Source organism: Pyxicephalus adspersus, chromosome 7, assembly GCF_032062135.1.
Source record: "Pyxicephalus adspersus chromosome 7, UCB_Pads_2.0, whole genome shotgun sequence".
Classification (NCBI taxonomy): domain Eukaryota; kingdom Metazoa; phylum Chordata; class Amphibia; order Anura; family Pyxicephalidae; genus Pyxicephalus; species Pyxicephalus adspersus.
This window is the reverse complement of record NC_092864.1, coordinates 15,227,552-15,248,674: the sequence shown is the minus strand read 5'-3', so window position 1 is coordinate 15,248,674 and position 21,123 is coordinate 15,227,552. Positions and strand designations below refer to the sequence as shown.

Below are 21,123 nucleotides of genomic sequence, written 5' to 3'. Positions count from 1 at the left end.
CGGGGAATGGTCTGCGAGGAGAGAAGTCGCTCCAACTGACAGCATCATTGGATGGAGCTCCCAACACTCGGAGCCCCCACCGCCGCCGCTCGCTGTACCCGCAAGGGGGATCATTTCCATTGAACAGATGTTCGGTGTCACAGCGAGTCACTGTAACATTACAAGACACACACAGCACAATGCACCGAGATTCCCCAGCAGCCACCATACACCTCTTACATGGGAGGGGAGTCAACAGGGGTCAATGTTTTAATCTGACTTGTGTCAAAGGTTTGGGGGGTCTGCAACACCACATGGGTATCTAAAATGTAAGTAAAAGGGCAGTCCAGTGTGTCAGTGTCTCTGCTTCTCACACAGGCATTGCTATAGCACAGTGGCCAGAATAATGGAAACCCCAATTTTAACTTGCTTGTATGCTGCAGAGTTCAAACATACACATAGATGGATTGCTATCTCTCACATACAGAAAGCTGGGGGAGGTATGGCTTTCCTAAGGAGATAGCACAGCAGGTAATTTTAGAATGTCCCTATATAAATGCTGCTGATCAGATCAGGGAGAGCAAGGGTGTGTATATTGTGAGCTTTAGCTATTTACCCACATAGCTGGGTAATTATTTCCCTCGCCTGCTTTCCTCTTCTACTTTCATACCCTCCCTCCCTCCCCTGTGTGCCATGTGGATGGTGGCTGGGGGGCACTGAGCGGTCTCCCCCCTCCATCTACAGGAAGGCATGACCAGTGAAGGAGGCCCTAAGGCCAGACCAGCAGACAGCGTATACCTAGCGCACCACCCTGGCATCATACACACAGCCGGCTCCGTCCGACCAGCACCCAAAGGTGAGTGCATGCACCTATAATATATACTGATCACAGACTGCAGGGAATTTTGTATTTCATGTAATACCCCACCATGATAAATAATATTTTATTTTTATTCTTTAATGTTCCTATTTCATTTTTTATTATTTTTTATTCTATTTTCAATTTTTTAATGATTATTTTTTATTTTTTTAAATTCTGTTTTTTATTTATTTTTGACCTATTTTTTTTTCTATTTGTTTATATATATACTTTTTTCATTTTTGTAAACATTTATTTTTTCACTATTTTTATTTATTTTTAATTTTTTACTATTTTTGCATAATTTATTTTTTTATTTTTATTTTTTATACATTTTTCATGTTTTTATTTTTAAAATATTTTTTTTTATTAGTTTTCATTTTTTAATATTTTGAATACTATTTTATTACTTTCCCAGTTTTTTTGCCCATTATATCTTATAAAAAAATATATATTTTTTTTGGTTTATTTTTTTTCATCCTAATAATTATTCATTTTGGATTCGTTTTTATTTTTTTAAAAATATTATTTTATTATTTTTCTTGGTTTTGTATTAGTTCTTTGGCCATTACATATTTTTTTGTTAATTATGTTAATTTTTTTCCATTCTATTAGTTATTATTTTTTATCTTTTTTAATTTATGCTATTTTTATTCTTTCATTATTTTTGTTTTATTTTTTATACTTTTTTATTATTATGATTTTTTGTTATTCCATATGTTGCTTCTATATAAACTCCAGATAATAAAACATTTTCTTTCATGCCCCATAGTAAGTTATGTTGATTGATGTGTCGTAGCACAGATCATGCATATATAATATCACACACATGAATGCTTGATTCCATAAAGATGGAAGCGTTAGCAAATAAGTTGTGACAGAGTGTTTGTTGTTTAAAAGCGCGCTCACAACGGTCAATAACGCGCTTGGTAGCAGATAGCGGCCATTTTTTTTTTTTTACAACCGGTCAGGAAGCTGAAGGGTTAAGGTTGGGGGTCGGAGTTAGGTGAGTTAGCTTGTGGTTAGACACCAGGCAGGTAGGTTATATAGGACGTGTCAAGTTTTGGAAAAGTTGTCTCATTGGTTGCTGTCTGAAACTTTTGGTGCTTTTCAAAAGTCAATTTACCCCCTACTATTGTTCAGTCCCAGTAGAAGCCAACTATTTGTTTTGTTATATCTGGTTGACTCTGGGATATCCTGGGAACACCGGCTTGAGGAAGTCACTTGGGTTCCCAGCTCCGCCCACCTGTTCTTTTGTACTGTTATCTTTTGTCTTTTTCACCTTATTGAGAATGCAGCGGAAAGAGTGAAACTTCAAGGAAGAAATATGCAGCTGGGGGATCTTATTGGTATAAAAAACTATTGAGTGATCGACCCCACCTCAACCTATAACAAAACAGCCATCACCCCTAGACAAGGAAGAATGGGCACTATAGGACTACATTGCTGAGAGGTAGGTTACAGGTTAGTCATTCAGGGCTCTACAACACACTCACTTCTTATATCCAAATCTGTACCTTTGGCTGTGCCGTCTCACTCCTCTTGCTGCAGCCCAGAGCTTCTGTTTCATTCTTTGCAAAAGTGGCCACAGACATGCAATTCAAATGGGCAAATGTCTAATTTATTCCATGGGGGGGTATTCAAACAGGTCACAGGCCATTTGAAAGGAAATCCAAATCCATAAACATACCAAAAATATATTGCAGTTTATCAGTCAATGGATCTGGTGGCTGCATTAGTTTTCAAAGTACATTTTCAGCAAGTACAGAATTCCAGGTCACTTCCCCCATTCATGTAATAAAGATAAAGATAGGCGGCGATGTTTTGAGTCCAACTCAATAGCCAAGGGTGACAACATCACTCCTACAAGTATGCAGCAAGTGAGGGTTGTCAAGCAAGTCAAGCAAAAAAAAAAAAAACAAGAAAAGAAAAGCAGACACCGCATCTGAGATCTGTGATCTTTTTTTAATATTGGGTTTAAGCGACAGATGTCCAATCAGAATGAATCATGGATCAGGATTATGTGGGTGACCCCTTGTTAAGGAAGGTTACACGATGAGATTCCCTAATGTCATTGGGCAGGTAGAGAGTGTGTCAGGTGGGCGGAGTTGGGAACACAGAGAGAAGAGATTTCCATCATATCATAAATTGTTGGATGGGTGAAAAAAATCTGAATTCCTATTGGCAGCTGATGAATTTAGAATTCCAATAAAGGGAACCTGTATTAAATAGAAAGGGTTAATAACTCCGACCACCATGAAGAGCCCCCCATCCTGCCCCTCCTTGTGCTTCACTCCTGGAGATAAAAAGGGATCAGTGAGCTTTCTTTCTATTTTGTATTGCGAGGGGGGATCCCAGACCCTTTGTTTCCCATCCCAAACCCTGCTGCATTATTTATAAAGGAGAGAAACCTTTACACGGTGCCTTCTTTAGATTCTGCGCTCCCTAAAGCGTTGGGCCGCTCTTCTATCGATTGGGGGGATTTGGGATTTTAACACGGGTCTGCGCAATGCTTATTTCCTCCCTCCTCCCTTAAAAAAAGAGATTTTGTCTCCCCGCTCACCTTGATGTTTGTGCCGCCTCCGATTGGCTGGGAGCGATTCACTAACTTTAAGTAACCCGAGAGAAGCAAAGATGGCGGGAGGCGTCTACAGCGCTGATTGTTATTTATTGTATTGTGTAACGCAGGGCATTGTATAGAGAATCATTCACCATGGACCCGGCAATGTTCACACAATTCCACATGTGTGTTGTAGTAAGGAATACGTGCAAAAATGTAGAAAACATACAAACGTTTATCGCGCCATGAAAAAATATTCAACGCCCACCAGGACGCAGTTTTTTACCTATTTATTGCAATATGTATATTTTCTGGGGTGATTTTTCCCCACTTCCTGTTTGTGTGATTCCCCTATAGAAAGTAAGGATCATCTAACCAATGGGACACACACAATAATAAAATACATAATAAAGGATTTAACCCTTTCCTTCTCTTTTTAGAGCTACTCTACCTTTGCCATGTCCCCTCTGTTCTGAAAGAATTAAATGCTTATTTTTGACTAGCGTGGCGGCTTTGGGGGTAGCCTTGAGATGCCCAAGTGCAGGGTAACCTTGAGTTCCACATCCAGCCAAAACTTTTTTTTAGTTTCGTGCCTGTCAGCTGACTCAGCCCTACTGGAGATTTCTCCTCACTTCCTATCTCTTTGGCTGTCATTTGGCTCAAGAGAAATGAAGGGCTGCTCATTTTCCAGGTATTTGATGGGTGTCACAAAAAACCTCTGTTAGGATTGTTTTGCTCAGTGTCCCCATAAAGGAGATTTCCCATCTTTTCATGGCCTGGTAAGATGTGTCAGAACAGGAAGAGGAACATAATCCCTTCTTTGGGGACACAGCATTTTAAACATGACAGGTGATCTACCTTTAACTATTCTGCTCCTCATCAGTCCTTGGTATGAAGTGGCTTCATTACTTTTATCTTTTTTTCTTTTTTTTTTCCCTTTAATATGCTGGGGTGACAACACTTATACTGTATCCATAGAGGAGCAGTGTTGTCCCCCCAGGACAAAATGTGTATTAGGACTAAAGCTCTCTTTTGCAATTTAAAAGGATTTTTATCCTTAAAATGGAGTGCAATAGCTGAAACGGGAGGGGTCAGTTTTTCCTGAGATATCTGGATGTGATGGGGTCCTCATCCATATTAAACTTTCCTTTCTCATTTGGTATAGCCAAAGCTGGCCTTTGACTAAAATGAACCTGTCATCAGGGTAATATGGGAGCTGTTACCCACCTGGCTTTTATAATTTCTGAGTCACTGAACTGGAACAGGTATAAACAAAAATGTTGAAAAAAAGAGACGTCCTTATCTTTTTACCTGTTCAGGGTTTTTCAATATTTTTCTTATGACAGGTTCACTTTAAGGACAGCACCCCTCTTGGCAAAATCAACTTTTAGGTGATTTCATTGGTTGGTATGTCACATTAGGTAGACATCACATGACAATTGACCTGAATGCGAAAAAAAACACAATTTTAAGTTCCCTAAAATGTGTATTATTTGTGATTGGTAAACAGAATGTACAACAGGTGACTACTAACCATCCAGATAGAGCAAACTGACAAATGATGGTTGCTGTTTGACATTGTATTTAGCCACAGAACCATTTCCCAATATCTATATTTTGTTGGACTTACTTCAATCCTTCCCTTCTTCCAAGGAACATCCTACTACAGATAATTTGATGGGACATATTGCTAGACCTTATACCTATGAATTAGTTCAGGCTACAGTATGGCTACTACTGCTACATGAATTTATGGAATAAATTCTCAGATACATTTAAACTTGAGTATTACTGATATTTTCTGCCTTCAAAACAGATTCTTGAGACAAAGTCTCAAGTTTATACTCAAGCCACACCAGTAGATGGAGGTGTGTTCTGTGTAAAGTGTGTAACATTCAAGAGTTTATTATATATTTTACATGAAGACACAGCACCATCTGCTGGTAATCGACAACCATGCATTATATGTGTGTGTATATATATATATATATATATATATATATATATATATATATATATATATATATTTTTTTTATATCTAGAACAAACCCATAAAAGATGTTGTTACCTGTAAAAACAGGCATAGTTATTAAAGTAAAAAACTACAAGTAAAAATAAAATATTTTCTGCCTATTAGCCCTGGGCTAAAAAGATCTTTTCGGGTAATATCATTTATCAGATGATCTTTGAATAAATTAGCATGTGTCCGTACAAGCAATTATTTTTTATTATAGTAGGTATAAAATGAGCAAACTTCTACAAAGCACTAAAAGTATATTTATTACAGTTCCATGTAATGTCTAAACTATTACCTCTTCCATAAAGTTGGGGCCACATTAAAGAAAAGGGAGCCATGTAAGATCTACCTGTATAACCTGCCCCCTACTGTACGGTCTGGTAAAGACGCAGTCTAATTATTTTCTTTAAAAGCCCCCGAGCAAGAGTTGAAAATATTAGCCAAGTAAATGATTACAACACAGATATAATATTTTATAAACAGAGATATTTTCGTTCTGCTCCACCTCCCTGTATACTAATAGATTGTTGTAAAACACATCATTGTAGGTGACCGGGCAACATACCAATACCTGAAAGTAGGTCAGATGCTACATGAAGGATCTGGACAGTTAGAAGGTATGTTAGGGACGGGTTCATGTTTTTAGGTGTTTTACCCCCCTTGTTACTCTATAGCAGCCATTCCTAGCTAGAGTTTCTCCGGAGATTGCTTGGGGTACACAACACTGCTTGATGGTGCCAGAGTAGTTTTGGGGACAAAGTCACCAGACTTGGAAGATTAGATGATGGGTCTAGTGGTTGGTGAGGGGCCAGTGAAGTTTTTCTCTTCTTCACCCTGCTAGGTATATTATATATGAGCAGCACGGTGGCCTTTGCAGCACTAGGTCCCAGGCTTGAAGCTCGGCCAGGACACTATCTCAATGGAATTTGCAGGTTATCCCCATGTTTGCATAGGTTTCCCCTGGGTACTCCAGTTTCCTTCTACATTCCATAAAAACATGCAGTTAGATCAGTTGGCATTCCCCCCCAAATTGACCTTACTTTGTATTAAGACAAATGACTATGGTAGGGATATTAGATTGTGAGCTCCTTTGAGGGGCAGCTAGTGACATGACTTTGTACAGTGCTGTATAATATGTTTGCACTATATAAATACTGTATAATAATAAGTAACCATTCACACCAATGATCTTATATTGACCATCAATATAAGAGAGGACTACAATGTTCACCTCGCTCGCCTTCACTCCAGTAGGTAACTATAGACAACAATGATCAATTTGGTTGCATGTAGGGTTCACATTCTTTTTAAAGACTCCCAATATATGGGATGACTACCATGTCCACCTCTTCACTCTGCTCAGCAACCATTGACACCAGTTATGGTTTTGGTTGCCTGTAAGGTTGACATTCTTCTCAAGGATCACCAATGTATGGGAGGACTACAATGTCCACCTTGCCCCTTTTCATAGTGATTAGCTACCATTGACACCAATAAACTGTTTGGCTGCTTGTAAGGTGGACATTCTTCTCAAAGACACTCAATGTAAGTGAGGACTACCATGTCCGTCTCTCCCTCTTCACTCTGTTTAGCAACCATTGACACCAGTTATCTTTTTGGTTGCCTGTAGGGTTGACATTCTTCTTAATGACTCCCGATGTAAGGGAACACTAATATGTCCAACTCTCTTCCCTTCACTCTAATCAAACATCATTTATATTTTTGGCTGCCCGTAAGGTTGACATTCTTCTTTATAACCACCAACCTAAGAGAGGACTACAATGTCCACCTCTCTCTTCCTCACTCTGATAACTAGCCATAGATGCCCATGATCAATTTAGCCCCCTGTAAGGTTGAAATTCTTCCCAATGACCACCAATGTAAGGGAACACCAACATTTCCACTAACATTAAGGGCTTCTTCTCACACTAGCCACAAATGTAAGGGTTCACTTTATTCACTGACCATCAAGGTAAGGGAACCTTTCTCCAATGACCACCAATGACTTTGGAGACTCTGGTATGCTGACCCACAATTCTCACTTTTGCACCTATCAGTGAAGCATCTCAAATTGGCCCATTGACAAACACCCAAAGCCGATTGATATGGGTCCATCTGGTTCCTGCCCCAAGGATCCCTAAACATTTTGTAATGTGCTAAGAAGTCCCACTGACCCTCAGGCAAGCCCAGTAGGAGAAGGGGGGAATAGCCTTACTCAAAGCATAAAGCTTAGAATTGTAAAATCAGCTTCCTACAGCCACTGATCAGTTTACCATGTGGGTTTTATTGAAAGCGATCTCTGCATCTGCTTTTTTTTATTTTTGAGTTTGACCTTTGTAGGTTTGTGACAGGTGCACTTTAGGAAGATCGAAAATTTGAAGGTAAAGATAAATGTTAGAGATCATTCTCATTTACACAATTGGACTGATTTAATAAAGGAGTTGAGTTTCTTTATGTAATTTATTGTGTATATATTCATTTCAGTTCAACTTACTTCGAATGATTGGATAATATAGGTACAATTAATATAGGTATACAATTCATAGTACTTTAAATGTGAATCATGTGAATAGGTGAATCATAGTACTTTATAGGTGAATCAGCCTCATTATGTACCTAAGATTTACAATCATACAAAAGCCCCAGCAATTGAAAAAAAAAGGTTTTAATTATCTCCCAATGATGAAAGTTAATTTTTGATTGGCTGGTTTATATTACATACGCTGACGTAGTCGTGTTTTGTTCAGAGAAAAAAAAAATCAGTTTCATGTTTTTTTTCTACCCTTTCCATCGTAGCAATAAAACAAATTCAAAACAGTACAAATGACTAAATATTAACAGTGCAGCAACCAAATATTTAGATTATAGATTATAGTAATGATCCTATGTACTACATATTGGTGGCCTCTAGAATGCTGTATAATTTAGGGAAATAAGACCCTCCTCCTTTCAGCTTGGCCAATCCCCTCTTTGGATTGGGGCTCCACACTTGACCGGTCTTGTCCTTTTACATTGGAGGATGAGTACATTTTGGTGAAGGACAAGAGCCAGCAAGGAGCTCATCTGTCAATACTGCACATCAATGTAAGTACTCACAATGATACTTCTTCACTTTTTTACATTTCATTCAATATATCACTCAGGAAATTTAAATTGCACTAGAACTGAGAAGTTAAATATTAAATGTTCTATGGATTGTTAAAGTCAAAATATATCTGTAGAAAAATGTAAGAATTTTTATGTTGTAGTAAGATAAAATTTATATATCAGTGGAGATATTATCTGTTCTGTAAGTCCAGTAACATTCATTATTCTATATGCTTTATTTAAAATATTAATATTCTCTCTGATCAATATCTCATTTAGCCTGTTATTAATTACTGGCATTACACTGATACCTATTACCTGCAAATATAGCAAAATAGTTCATGATATCAGTTGCCTTTGCTGGTATTGTGACTGCAAGCAAAGTTATTGTAGAAATATATATAGGTGTGAGAAACTCATAGGGATGTAATCAACAAGCAGGCTATGGGAAAACGACAAAAAGGGAGACAGAAAGGCTATGAGAAAAAAAGAAAAGAAAAGAAGGACAGAGATGGATAAGTAAAAAAAAAGAAAAGAAAGAAAGATATAGACTTACACTGACTTGTACTTACATACTTGGTGTTGCCTATATATTTAATCAGAATAAGAACAGATAGTTATTGGTAGATAAAAAAAATCTCTTTTTAGTGGTATAAATACCTGTCCTTATACATACATATCTAGATAGATAGATAATTAGATAGATAATGATAGATAGATAGATAGATAGATAGATAGATAGATAGATAGATAGATAGATAGATAGATAATGATAGATAGATTTTTCAATGTGTTTGTTTAGAATGTTACTCATTTTTTTTATTTTTTATTGTTCACTAAAACAACTACAAGTAATTAAATACTCAATTTTGAAAGTCAGATTAATTGGTCTGTATCTGAAGTTATTCTGGAAATGTCTGATACCTTAATAGAGAGTTATTGTTTGTTAAGAAATAAAAGCAGAATACTTTTGGAGAAAAGTGCAGATTACAGAATTGTAGGTTAAGATTGATTTCATATTATTATACAGATCTGTCTATGAAATAACGATAGAATATAATTGCACTCAGTATTATTGCATTGAATATAAAAGTGTTCATGTGTAGATATTCTATGAACACGGAAATGATAGACGTATATTTGGACAGAGAATCTCACTGGGTGGATATTTTGCTCTGTTGCTGTCCAAATCCTTTTCCACTTTTAAGAAATGATACGTATAACCTGTTTCCCCACACTATCAGCAATAACAATAATCCAATTAGTTGCAGCATTTTAATGTTTCCGATCAATGATTAAACCTGAATAACTTTGCAGTAAAAACAGTTGTAAAAAAACCTGTTTGTTATAGTGAATGGAATAATGTGTAAAACATAAATCAGATTTGTATTGGTAAAAAACAAGGCACGCAATAAATTAGCAAAACCTTATCTAGAAATGTGGTCACCCTGCAGCATTCAGCTAGAACATAATATTATAATATTTGTCATTTATTCCTTTAAATATAATTATCACATTTCTGCACAATGACCTTTGAATTACTTCTTTTGTTTTATATACGATAAGCATAAAGGTATATCCCTACTGGATTATGGGGTCCCCTACAAGATGATTTGGGGTTCATGATGTTCTTGCCATTTCTTATGATTGGTGGATGAGTAAATGATAAGAAGATGCAAAATGCAATGACAATGCCCATAGTGGAGAAGGTTTTAGTGGCCAATCAGATATCAGCAATATATTACTGGTAGATATATTAAAAAAAGTGATTGCAGTTAGGATATGCATTTTATATTATTGGTTGGTTCTATTATTATATTATAGAATCCTTCTAATAAGTGTTAAGTTCATTTTAGTTTCCACAATCAGAATCCACCATTTGCTGTATTTAAGACTGGATAACATGTTGTTTAAGTTAATGTTGTGTTGGAAGAAGAAAAATGAAATCTATAAGCACCATATACGGGATTTTTAAAAAAAATGAATGTGCAGGTGCTGCATGTAAAACAGATTCACCCCAATGTGTTGTTGTGTCGTGTGTGGCAAAGTGCACCCCATACCATTGATGGCCTGGACAGGCCTTTATTTCTTTCCTCCGCACATTTTTTAAATAGACTTTGTGTTAGTTTAAGCTAGACATTGATCAAGAGGTAGGAGAAATTATAAAGAAGTATCCTCATTAAAGTGAATGTAATACAAATTCAAAGTATATCTCTAGGCCTAAGGGACAAAATGGACATAATCCCACCTGTATTTATTAGCTGTTGGTGTTTACATAATCTTTGATTTTGAAAAGTTTAAAATGGCTGATATAGTTATATAATTTAGCTTAGATCATGTGATCAAATGCCTGGGATTTTGCAGGAACTTCATGAACTGCTATAGACTGACTGCCCAGATATTTCTCTGTATTATTCCCAGTACCAACTAATGACATTGGGAAAGGATGAGCATTGGATTCTGGTAAATCTAGAAAGGGGGAAGAGCAGTGTAAGTGCCTTTTCAAGGTTTATATCAGCTTTAAGTATGTCATTCTATTCAAAACTGCTTTTCACAATAGTGACCCATGGGATTGCAGCCATAGGTAGTCACAATTTGGTCACAATATTGTCCCTTAGATACATGTATACACCACAAGATTCAGGTTCATTGCAATGTGACATTGAACATCATCATGGATGGACATAGAAGGGTAAATGTAGGTTAGGGCATCCTAGTCCCAGTATGTTGCATGTACCCAATGTTCATAGATGTAATGAGACCAGGCAACGCTTGGCTTCAATGAGAATTAGCCTCAATGGCATAAATGTGTAATAAAAGTAGTGTGCAGTTTGCTGGAGGTCACCAGAACATTGTGGCCTCTGTAAATGAGCCCGGATGACTGTGTGACCAATTACCACCACCAAGATCTTCATCATATGGTCACATCAGGTCTATAGAGAGAGCCATAGGAAGGGGTCCTGAACAAAACACAGGTTTCCAAATGTGACCTATTGTTATTTCCCAGATGAGCCTCAACCAGAGGTGTCAAAAGGTACATCTGTTACTCAATCTACCAAGAACTGATGGGTTGCCATTTAACCTATTTGCCACCTTTAGGTTTGCTGTTATAGACAGGCAGATGTCCCACCATGGATATCTCTGCCTGTCTTTCCTTGTTGTAGGTGGCATTACTGGTGGGACCCATCTGATGAACACAGTAAGCTTAGTACAGCCAACAATGGGCACCTGATGATGTCCATACAACCACCCAGGGTCCATGTTTCACTTTCCCACACCAGTTACACACTTAAGTTTATTGCCCCTCTTGGATAAAGCAGCCCTCCATTGTATTTCAGTAATCAGTATAATAACTAAGATGAGTGAAAATACAGACATATTCTCCTACAAATAATGAACCGAGAGACTGGAATGCTTAACACGTTTAAAGTTCTATTACTAAAGTGATCAATGAGAAATCTCAAGCAGTCAGCTTTCTATTGATATTTAGTAAAATATTAAATCTGATTGGTTAGCTTGGGTTGCAGCACTGTACAAATATCCATTGCCCTTTTTGCTGCTGTATTAAAGTAAAATCTGTAATGGATAATATATTTGTATTTTATGTCATTGATACACATGCAGCTTTTTTGTGCATTCCTGGTCTGTGCTCAGTGTCCTCGGTATGATGAATAGTGGCTGATGGCATAGAGAGGGTTAGCAGTGTTCTGTGTTGGTGCACAAGATGTAACCAGCAGTCTGTGGCCCCACAGGGGCTTTTGTCAGGGTCCTGGGGGTCCCATACACAGGAGGCTGCACCATTTGGTAGTTGTTGGGAGCAGCCTGTGGCATCAAACTGTGGAATATGAAAAATGGGTCTGTACCAGGCTCTCTCACCAGCAGATGCTGCAGGAAATGGGCATGTTCTCCCCCACCGACATCAGTGCCATCCCCTGGGGTGCAATCTGTGTGCACCAACACAACCCTCTTCTCAGCTGCTCTGAGACTGCCTGTATGGCTCCGAGACACCCTGTGCAGCTATGTGACTGCCCTCAGAGTCTTGAGATCCCCTGTGCTATGTGACTGACCCCAAAGCTTTGAGACACCTTGTGCTGCTATGTAGCTGCCCTCAGAATCTCAAGACACCCTGTTCTGCTATGTGACTGCCTGCACAACTTTATATGGTTGGTGCTGCTTGTATTATTGTGAGACATCTTGTGCAGCTTTAGGACACCCAGTGCTGCTATGTGCCAACCTATGACAACCTGCCCTGCTATGTGCCAACCTGTACAGCCCTATGACAACCTGCCCTGCTATGTGCCAACCTGCACAGCCCTATGACAACCTGCCCTGGTATGTGCCAACCTGCACAGCCCTATGACAACCTGCCCTGCTATGTGCCAACCTGCACAGCCCTATGACAACCTGCCATGCTATGTGCCAACCTGCACAGCCCTATGACAACCTGCCCTGTTATGTGCCAACCAATGATTTCTGGATATGCCCCTGGCTCTCATATTTAACCTGATGGGTTCATTTTAACCTTTCTAATGGTGCAAGATCACTTCTGTCACTATTTTATATATGTAAGAGGAAGAGAATAAACAAGCAAAGGTGGGCAGGTGTAGCCAAATCCCCTAGATGGGCAGGTGTTAATTGTTGGAATTTCAATGATTTATATAAACCAGGGAATGACTGACAAATGCTACAACCTGAGCCCATACACATCATAACACTGGTTGCATTTAGTATAATAATAATACAGTGATGTACATGGCATTCCAACCAAATGTCAATGTGCACAACCTGGTCATAGACTAATGGATGTAACACCAGTGAGATAATTTGCCCAGGAAGGTGCAATATACACCATAACACCTTAATTCCATAGATGTATCATTATGGTGTGTCTGATATATATGCTCGCTTGTAATAGTCTGTGCATGAGTGACAATATACGGAGATACTATAGGTTTTTATTAGCATAACCATAAAACCAGATTTAAGTTGCAAACAGGCCAACGCTGTGTTCCAATTTGGCTGCACTTTGCAGTAACCCATTGCAACTCATTTGCTGCTGTCAGATCACACCAGTAAGAGATCTTTTTTGGTTGATATGGGTTACAAATCTTCAGATATTTCTTTCTGTCTTAATATCCAAAGGCCCATGTCTCTCAACACCTCCTGCCAATTTCTGCAGTCTTCCCTGTCTCCTTGCTTGCTTGTCTCTAATCTGCCCCCTCCCTCCAATGTTCTGTCTGTCTCTCCCCCCTGGCTGGTTAGAGGCTGCCCTCAGTGTAAGACTGTGCAGTGATACAGTAATTCCCATGCACAGGTGCAGGGTCCCTGACGCAGTGTTCCCCTCAGGCAGGTCCCCCCGTGCCTTGCCTGACAGACCAGTGGAAGTAATGTCTTGTGGCAGGTAGAGGAATCCAGCAGACCAAGAAGATATGTTAGGAAGTGTTTTCAGATAGCGCGGCTCAAACACCTGTCTCTGCCTACCCCGTCTTTCATCCCTTCTCCCCAACACCCCATGGGGGACTGTGAAGAGTCTGCAGCCAAAAGGCTAAGTTACTTTGCAACCCAGCAAATAATTGCAAGATCTTTAATATTGTACCTAACATTTTCTATTTCTTTATATCGTCAGAAAGTTGAACAAACTGTCCATTTTCCGAATTCTAGCTGATCCAAAGGAAGATGCGATGACACCCCTACCACCACCCACTAGGGAGCTGATGCCAATATTATTTTTTGCACTAAATACAATTGAAAAGGAAACCAATCATGATCATTACATGGGAGATGTCATTGTTACTTGTTATTGAACAAGCAAGCGTTAGAGTTTTATCATTGCTTCACTGTTGTGCATACATTGTCAACCCATAGATCCCTAGGGCTATTCCAGTGGTTGTTAAAGAGTTCCTGGACCTTTGGCTGATTGACTTTCCATCCGATGGTGCCTGCCTAGTTATGGGTGCAATGCCATTGGGCAGAGCCACTAGGACAACATCAGTCATCGTTTGAGCTGTGTACCAGTGTTGCATTTTGACTAACACTATAAAGACCATGCTTTCCTTAATATCACCGTAATGGAGGCGTTCTGCCCATCAACCCTTAATAAATTAATTGTTTCAGGGGTTTCCTGAAATGTATTTCAAGGGTTCCTTAGGGGTAAAAGGGTTGAGAAAGCTGGTTTGACTGGCCCACAATGAGTATGTCCTGACCTGCATACAACTGCCTATTATTTTGCTTGTAAATCAAAAGACTATATATTTTCCTATAAGATTCCCTCTGCAAAAAAATCATCTTTTCAGTTGGGCAGAGCTACAGCCACCAGCAGAATCTTCACATTTGACACTATTGGGAGTGTCAGATGCTTGCATTCCCTAAATTTTAGTTCTACCTGCCAGCCAGGGCTACCTAATTTTCAACAACATTTATCTGTAATTTTTGCCTTAATTACAAACTAAGGATTGTGTGGGTGCCATAACATACCAGAGCTTACTTTGTCACCTCCCTTCCTTAGCATTGCCAGAGCCCATGTAAATCTGGAACTCCTATCTCATACAAAGGCAGTGCCTGGTGCCAGAGCAATTTAATACCATGCTTCAATATTGTCACATAGGGTTAAGTGTGCCTTTTCCAATACACATAGTGACATTATTTGCATAGGAAATTCAGGGGCACTAGCAGCACTGAGGATGGGGCATGTTGGCAAATTATGGTATACACCCAATGATGAATCTCTATATAATAAGGATAGTTAGCCATTAGCTTTCATTTAATGTTGTGATTCAGTATGATTGGATGCTACGGTAAACTTGCATAAAGGTAGAGGAATCATTTGATATGTTATGGTATCAAGATTCTCATACATGTATTTTTTTGCTACAGGTTGGTTAGTGCTATTTGAATGACATAACCCTGCGTAAAATTGGGCATAGAAACCTTTGATTTCCCACCGCATCTGACTTTCATATCAGACCACAAACCATGTCTAAAGATGAAGAAGTTGGTTGTAAGTTAAATGCCACCTGTAAACATAAAGAACGCAAACCCAAAAAGCCTCATTATATTCCTCGACCTTGGGGGAAGCCATACAACTACAAATGCTTCCAGTGTCCTTTTACCTGCATGGAGAAATCACATCTCTACAATCACATGAAATACAGCCTGTGCAAGAACTCTTTGTCCCTCCTGATAGAGTCTGACTGGCCCTACAAGAAGAACAACTTCCTTGTCCCAGAAGTCAATCTACATCATGAAGCACCTACAGAAGCCAACCGAGACAAACAAGAAGCTTGTGACTCATCTGCATCATCTACAAAACAGGTTGTCGAGAAATCTTCTGAGGTTCAGAGATTCATGGAGGAACAAGATGAGAGGTTGGAAGATGAAGAGGACGACATAGTAGGGCAAGCTCAAAAAGAAAGAGCCAAGAACCTCCCCCCTCAACAGGTCATTGCTGGAAAAATTGAAGTCAATGGTAACGATACAACTGGTATAAAGGGCAAGAAGGAGATATTAAGTAAAGAAGGTGAGCCAGAATTTATTATCACTGATGTCTATTCTTTAGAAGGGCATGGTGAAAAGGATAGAGAAGAACAGAGATTTGTGAAGGTTCCCAGGAAGACATCCAACAACTTGGGAAACCCTCGGCTTGATCAGTGGAAACTTTTAACCAACACTCTTAAAAAAAGTGTAGTTGATACACCAGTAGGGTGCAGTGGTACTAATATCATTCCATGCTACCCACCTCCAACATATACTGATTATCAGGAACACCAAGGTCTCTCCCTTCTGGGTCTCAACTACCCCAAAAGTAACAACCTCTTCTCCTACCTAAACCCCACCATGACAAGTGGCACAGCTCAGTTGCCCTTTTTAGCGTCCACAGCTCAGCTAATGCATCCTGCACATTTCTCCCATTTCCAAGCTTTACAAAACACTGAACGATCCTCATTTATTCCCCAGTTCTACTACCCTTTGCTTTTTGACCATACATTCAGCACAACTGAGAACAAGATGGCAGGGAAACCAATAAACCAAGGTCAACTAGGAAACACGGCATTTGTCACCACGGCAAAGGCAAAGCCACCAGTTGATCCTCAGAAGACCTGTTTACTCAAATCCCAAGAAGCTAATACTCTCCTTTCATGGGGACCTGGAGACAAGCTGCAGAACCCAACATTGGCCCACAACAAGTCAACTCAAGAAGGTGAGCCAAAATGGGTACCCCATACAGTAAGGGAAATCATTCAACAACAGAAGGAGATTTTGGGTGTTTATGGGTTGCAAGCCTCCAGAATAAATGAAAATGCCACACCTAAAGGAACAACGGATGTATCTCAATGGGAAAAAGCGAGCCCTACAAGATGTGTCAAGAGAAAGACATGGCTGGACAGAGATAAGACGGAAATCATAATGGACCAGACCACATCTTCACTTGAAGGAGACAGAACCTACCATAACAGGTAATATAAAACCCAGTTTATTAAGTAGACCATGTAGTCAACTGGCCTGATTTATTAAAGCTCTCCAAGACTGCAGGAGATACACTTTTATCAGTGAACCTTGGTGATCCTGCAAACCTGGAATGGATCTGGTCCAGGATTGAAACATGCTAACATATAACAAATTACATTTAAGTAATCCATTCCAGGTTTCCTGTATCACCCAATGAAAGTGTATCCTCTCCAGCCTTGGAGAGCTTTAATAAACCAACCCTATTGTCTCCAAATAAAAAGATTCTTCTTAGATGATTCTGTACTTTTTCCTAAGCATATCTAATTTTTACAGAATTACAGAGAATTTGCAATTTTTCACCTGGCTTTTCCATTAAGTTGCATACAAGGTCTTCAAAATTATTATTTTAGTTATTTTTTTATATTTTAGAATAAAACTGGCTATTTTATACAATATGTATTTTTTCACTATATATATGTACTGGCATATATCCAATAGAACATATCTCTATGGGGTTATACAAAAAACAAAATCAAGTTAAATTAGTGGTAGATAAAAACACAAGTACTGTACAATTACATTAAATTTAGAGTATTCAAGCACCTCTATAATTCCAGTTATTGTTTTTCATTGATTATAAAAGGATCAGTATAAAGTAAACTATGGATATGCTAGTATTTGTCTAAGTTTCTATTAATATTAACAAGGATGCTTTTCATATTTAACATAAGGCTAAGGCAGCATCAAATACTAAATAAGAGCAATCTATTGCAGCAGACAAAATGTATGTTTTTGTTACCGGACTACAGTAAGCTGAAATCATATTGATTTCTAAAGATTACTCCACTTTGCATGTTGTTCACCTAATTGTATGTGAACATATTGTTTAGAAACTATGGAAAGCAAATGTTTCATGTACTATAGAGACTAATAATTTTCATATGATCATTCTTGGGCATGCAAACGATATTTACAACACTAATATATGATAAATTGTGACCATGGCCTGGTAGAGGGGTTTGAATTCATGGCTGATATGAAGAAATAGACAATAAAATAAGAGGAAGCCACATACACTGTGCAGACAGGTGGAATACAATTGTGTCATGTATATGTATTTCTTTTCACTGGGTAATATTAGGACTTTATGTTTAGTTTAGTTAGATTTGAAAAATTGATATAACATTCTTTCTATTCTTTCTTGTTAGCTCTTGTTCTCCCATAACCACTCCTGATCACTGGAGAGAGAAAAGCCCAATTCTTGAGATGGCCACCAGGAAGAGTAGACGAGGATCTGAACCCCCTCCAGAACATTCAGAACCCATGGCGGTCAATGCATCTCTGCTCATTGGGGATCTCTCCAGAACCCTAGAAGAATATGGGAGAGTGGAGCAAAAGTTGGCCAATCTGACATCTGATGACAGCGGACGACAGAAAACTCTATCAGAACAACTTGGCAAGATACGGTTAGAGCTGCTGCACATCCACAATGCTCTGGAGAAAGCATCTTGTACTCATGAAGGTCCATTGGACCTTTCTGTCAAGAAGGCTGAAGATGTCAAGGAAGATCCAGAAAAAGTCCAACCAAGTCCAGATCCACTAATACCTCCTCCTGAGTGCTCTCAGAAACAAGTAGTAAAAGTAGAACTTTTACCCCCAGATCTGGTAACATGTTATGCCCGTCCAACCAAGTGTGAAGCTGATTCCAGTGTGCTGGTTTGCCCAGATGGCAGAATTGGTAGCACTGGGGTTGCACCAACGCAGGTTCCTGTACAGGAGGAGGGCAGTGGAGCAGGTGTATCATTTAGTAGACGGATACAGTTGGAGAATGTTTAGAGCCCCAGAATTACCAATCATCTCAACTACTGCCACAATTCTAAAGAAAAATTGCAAATGCTCTTTTATAATGAGTCACAGAAATACAGAAACTGGAAAATAAAATTCACAGCATTTGAATGGGTCTAAAGCCGACAGCATTGTGGGTGGTCCACTGTTGGGTATAATTTATCTGTACTGCCCTAAAGGAACCAGTTGGGTTAGATTTTTCAATGAAGGTTTAAATCTGATTGGAGAAAATCCGTAAGGGCCCAGAGTGTACAAAGGTTATCTGTATGAAGAACACAAAGGGAAGCTAGTGTGTAGGTCATTGGGGTTGACCCCAAAAATCCCCAAAAACATAAACTGTAAAAAGCTGTATAGTTCTAATCCATCTATCAGTGTTATGTGGAGAGTTCAAAGGAATGCTAAGCAAGCAAACCTAAAGCACCATAGCAAACTACCAACATTTAGCTCACTTGTAGCTTGGTCAGCAGAGGGTACTGCTTTATTTCTAAGAGTGGGGTGGGGGCTTTCATAATATTAAAATGTACAGTTTTTACTATTTAATAATACATATTGTACTGGAGCTATTTTATAGTTGGACTATCACTATGTTCTTTGCGATATATGGGTAGTACAGGACAAAACATATGACATAAAGATAATAATTTGGACGACCCTAAAAAAGAGTTGCACCAAGCTGCAAGTGAAAATTATGTCTTAATTAAAAAATCAGTGCCTGCATCTTCCTGACTATAGCAGAGAATATATTACACACAATATCATCCACAGAGGCAATGGAAGCACAACCAATATTTACCACAACATGTAAAACTTCATAAAAGTCTTACTATTTTTTTATTATTTATTGATATTTAACTAGTTTTATTTGTGAAATGCATTAAATATGCACCATGTTTATTTCCAATGTCCTAGATATCTCCCAAAAGATATTATTTGACTTAATCAGTTTTGGCAAAAACTTTAAAGCTGAACCCCTGGCCACAGATATATATTCCCTAATAGATAATAAATATAGAAAACCAATTTATGTGGATTAAATGCTTTCGAAAACCCAGCTATTACCATAAAAATGTTGCCAGACATCATTACTGTGCTGTACATAGCTTGTGCAGAAACTAGAGATGTGGGAGGGACCCAGCAGCCCCACCCACTGCAGGCTGTCTGCAGTGAATACAGGAGGGGGCGCAGACAAGACCAGTCACTTTGCACTAGAAGAGAGAACAGCAGAGATTGGTCTGTATTACAGGAAGCTAATACACAGACACGTTTTTGCACTGGATAGATCTGGATGAAATAAACAAAGCGCACCAAGATTTAAGAATGAATTCACTTGGATCTTAGTTAGCCCTGGGTTCAGCGTTAAGGGTGGTTGTCCTGTTTATTGTAATATAAATATGAGATGGAATGTGTGAAATTTACTGGTATTAAGATATTTAAGTTTTATGTAAATCTATGTCAATGAAAAGAATCTCTTGCAACCTATATGGACATAGTTGTCTGTGTGTTATTGTGGATAGCAGGTATTAGATATCTTGAAGAATAAACACAATCACATCACACCGACTGCGATGTAGACCTAATTATTAAAGGGAGACAACATAACTGTAACAAAAGTTGTCTTCAGTCCTAAATTCACAGATACCCTTTTTTTTCATTTTGATTAACAGATTACCTGGAGTGTTCACATGCGTCCACAAATTCTTGTAAATACATTTGAGGTATAATAAAAATAAGTTGGAAAAATCAAATGCAGCTTGGTCAAAGTGTCAATCAACTACAAGAACTATCTTACTTTATAATGTTATGCACACTCAGGAGGTGGGAGAAGTCAGGTTGGATTTTCATGAACACAACCATCAGATGTCCTGGAACCAGCTTCTGACTTGCCCTGAAAGTAATTAGATTTAGAGTAAATAACGATTTATTGAAAACTTAACCTGAAACAGATATGGAGCTGCCATTTCTGGCCACCTTGTAAATATACTAGTTGCCTGGCTGTTGTGTTGACTTGTGACCTTTATAGAGCTAGGTTATTCCAAATCGTCATTCCAAGCAGAACCTTAAAGATTTACTTTATTCCTGAAATACTTGTTGCCTTGAGCAGAATAGCTGTGTGTGCAATGTGTGATGGGCTATGGCACTGCTGCTTTGGACTGATAATCCTACCAGGTTTGGGTTGAGATTTGGTGCTGTGTTGATTACTGTCCTCCTTGCTGGAGAGAAAGCTGTACCTGAAGACCTGTAGGCAAGCATCTCTGCTACTGCTTTATCCATTCGGCTTATTTAAGCTTTATGTTGCTTAAACATTCCTCCATCAGATCACCAATTATCTAA

At 38.7% G+C, this 21,123-nt stretch overlaps 1 protein-coding gene across 2 annotated transcripts; it reads left to right on the top strand.

Moving 5' to 3' along the window:
- Positions 1-8,416: 8,416 nt before the first annotated feature.
- On the top strand, positions 8,417-20,537 carry PRR35 (proline rich 35). 2 transcript variants are annotated; one of them, XM_072417583.1, is made up of 3 exons: positions 8,417-8,499; positions 15,376-16,955; positions 18,156-20,537. In XM_072417583.1, exons 2-3 carry the CDS (start codon positions 15,475-15,477, stop codon positions 18,781-18,783), a joined length of 2,109 nt encoding a protein of 702 aa, XP_072273684.1. In that variant the 5' UTR covers positions 8,417-8,499; positions 15,376-15,474; the 3' UTR covers positions 18,784-20,537. The 2 variants fall into 2 exon arrangements, with proteins under 2 accessions (XP_072273684.1, XP_072273686.1); XM_072417585.1 differs by lacking the exon at positions 8,417-8,499 and having other exon boundaries at positions 15,214-16,955.
- Positions 20,538-21,123: the final 586 nt, after the last annotated feature.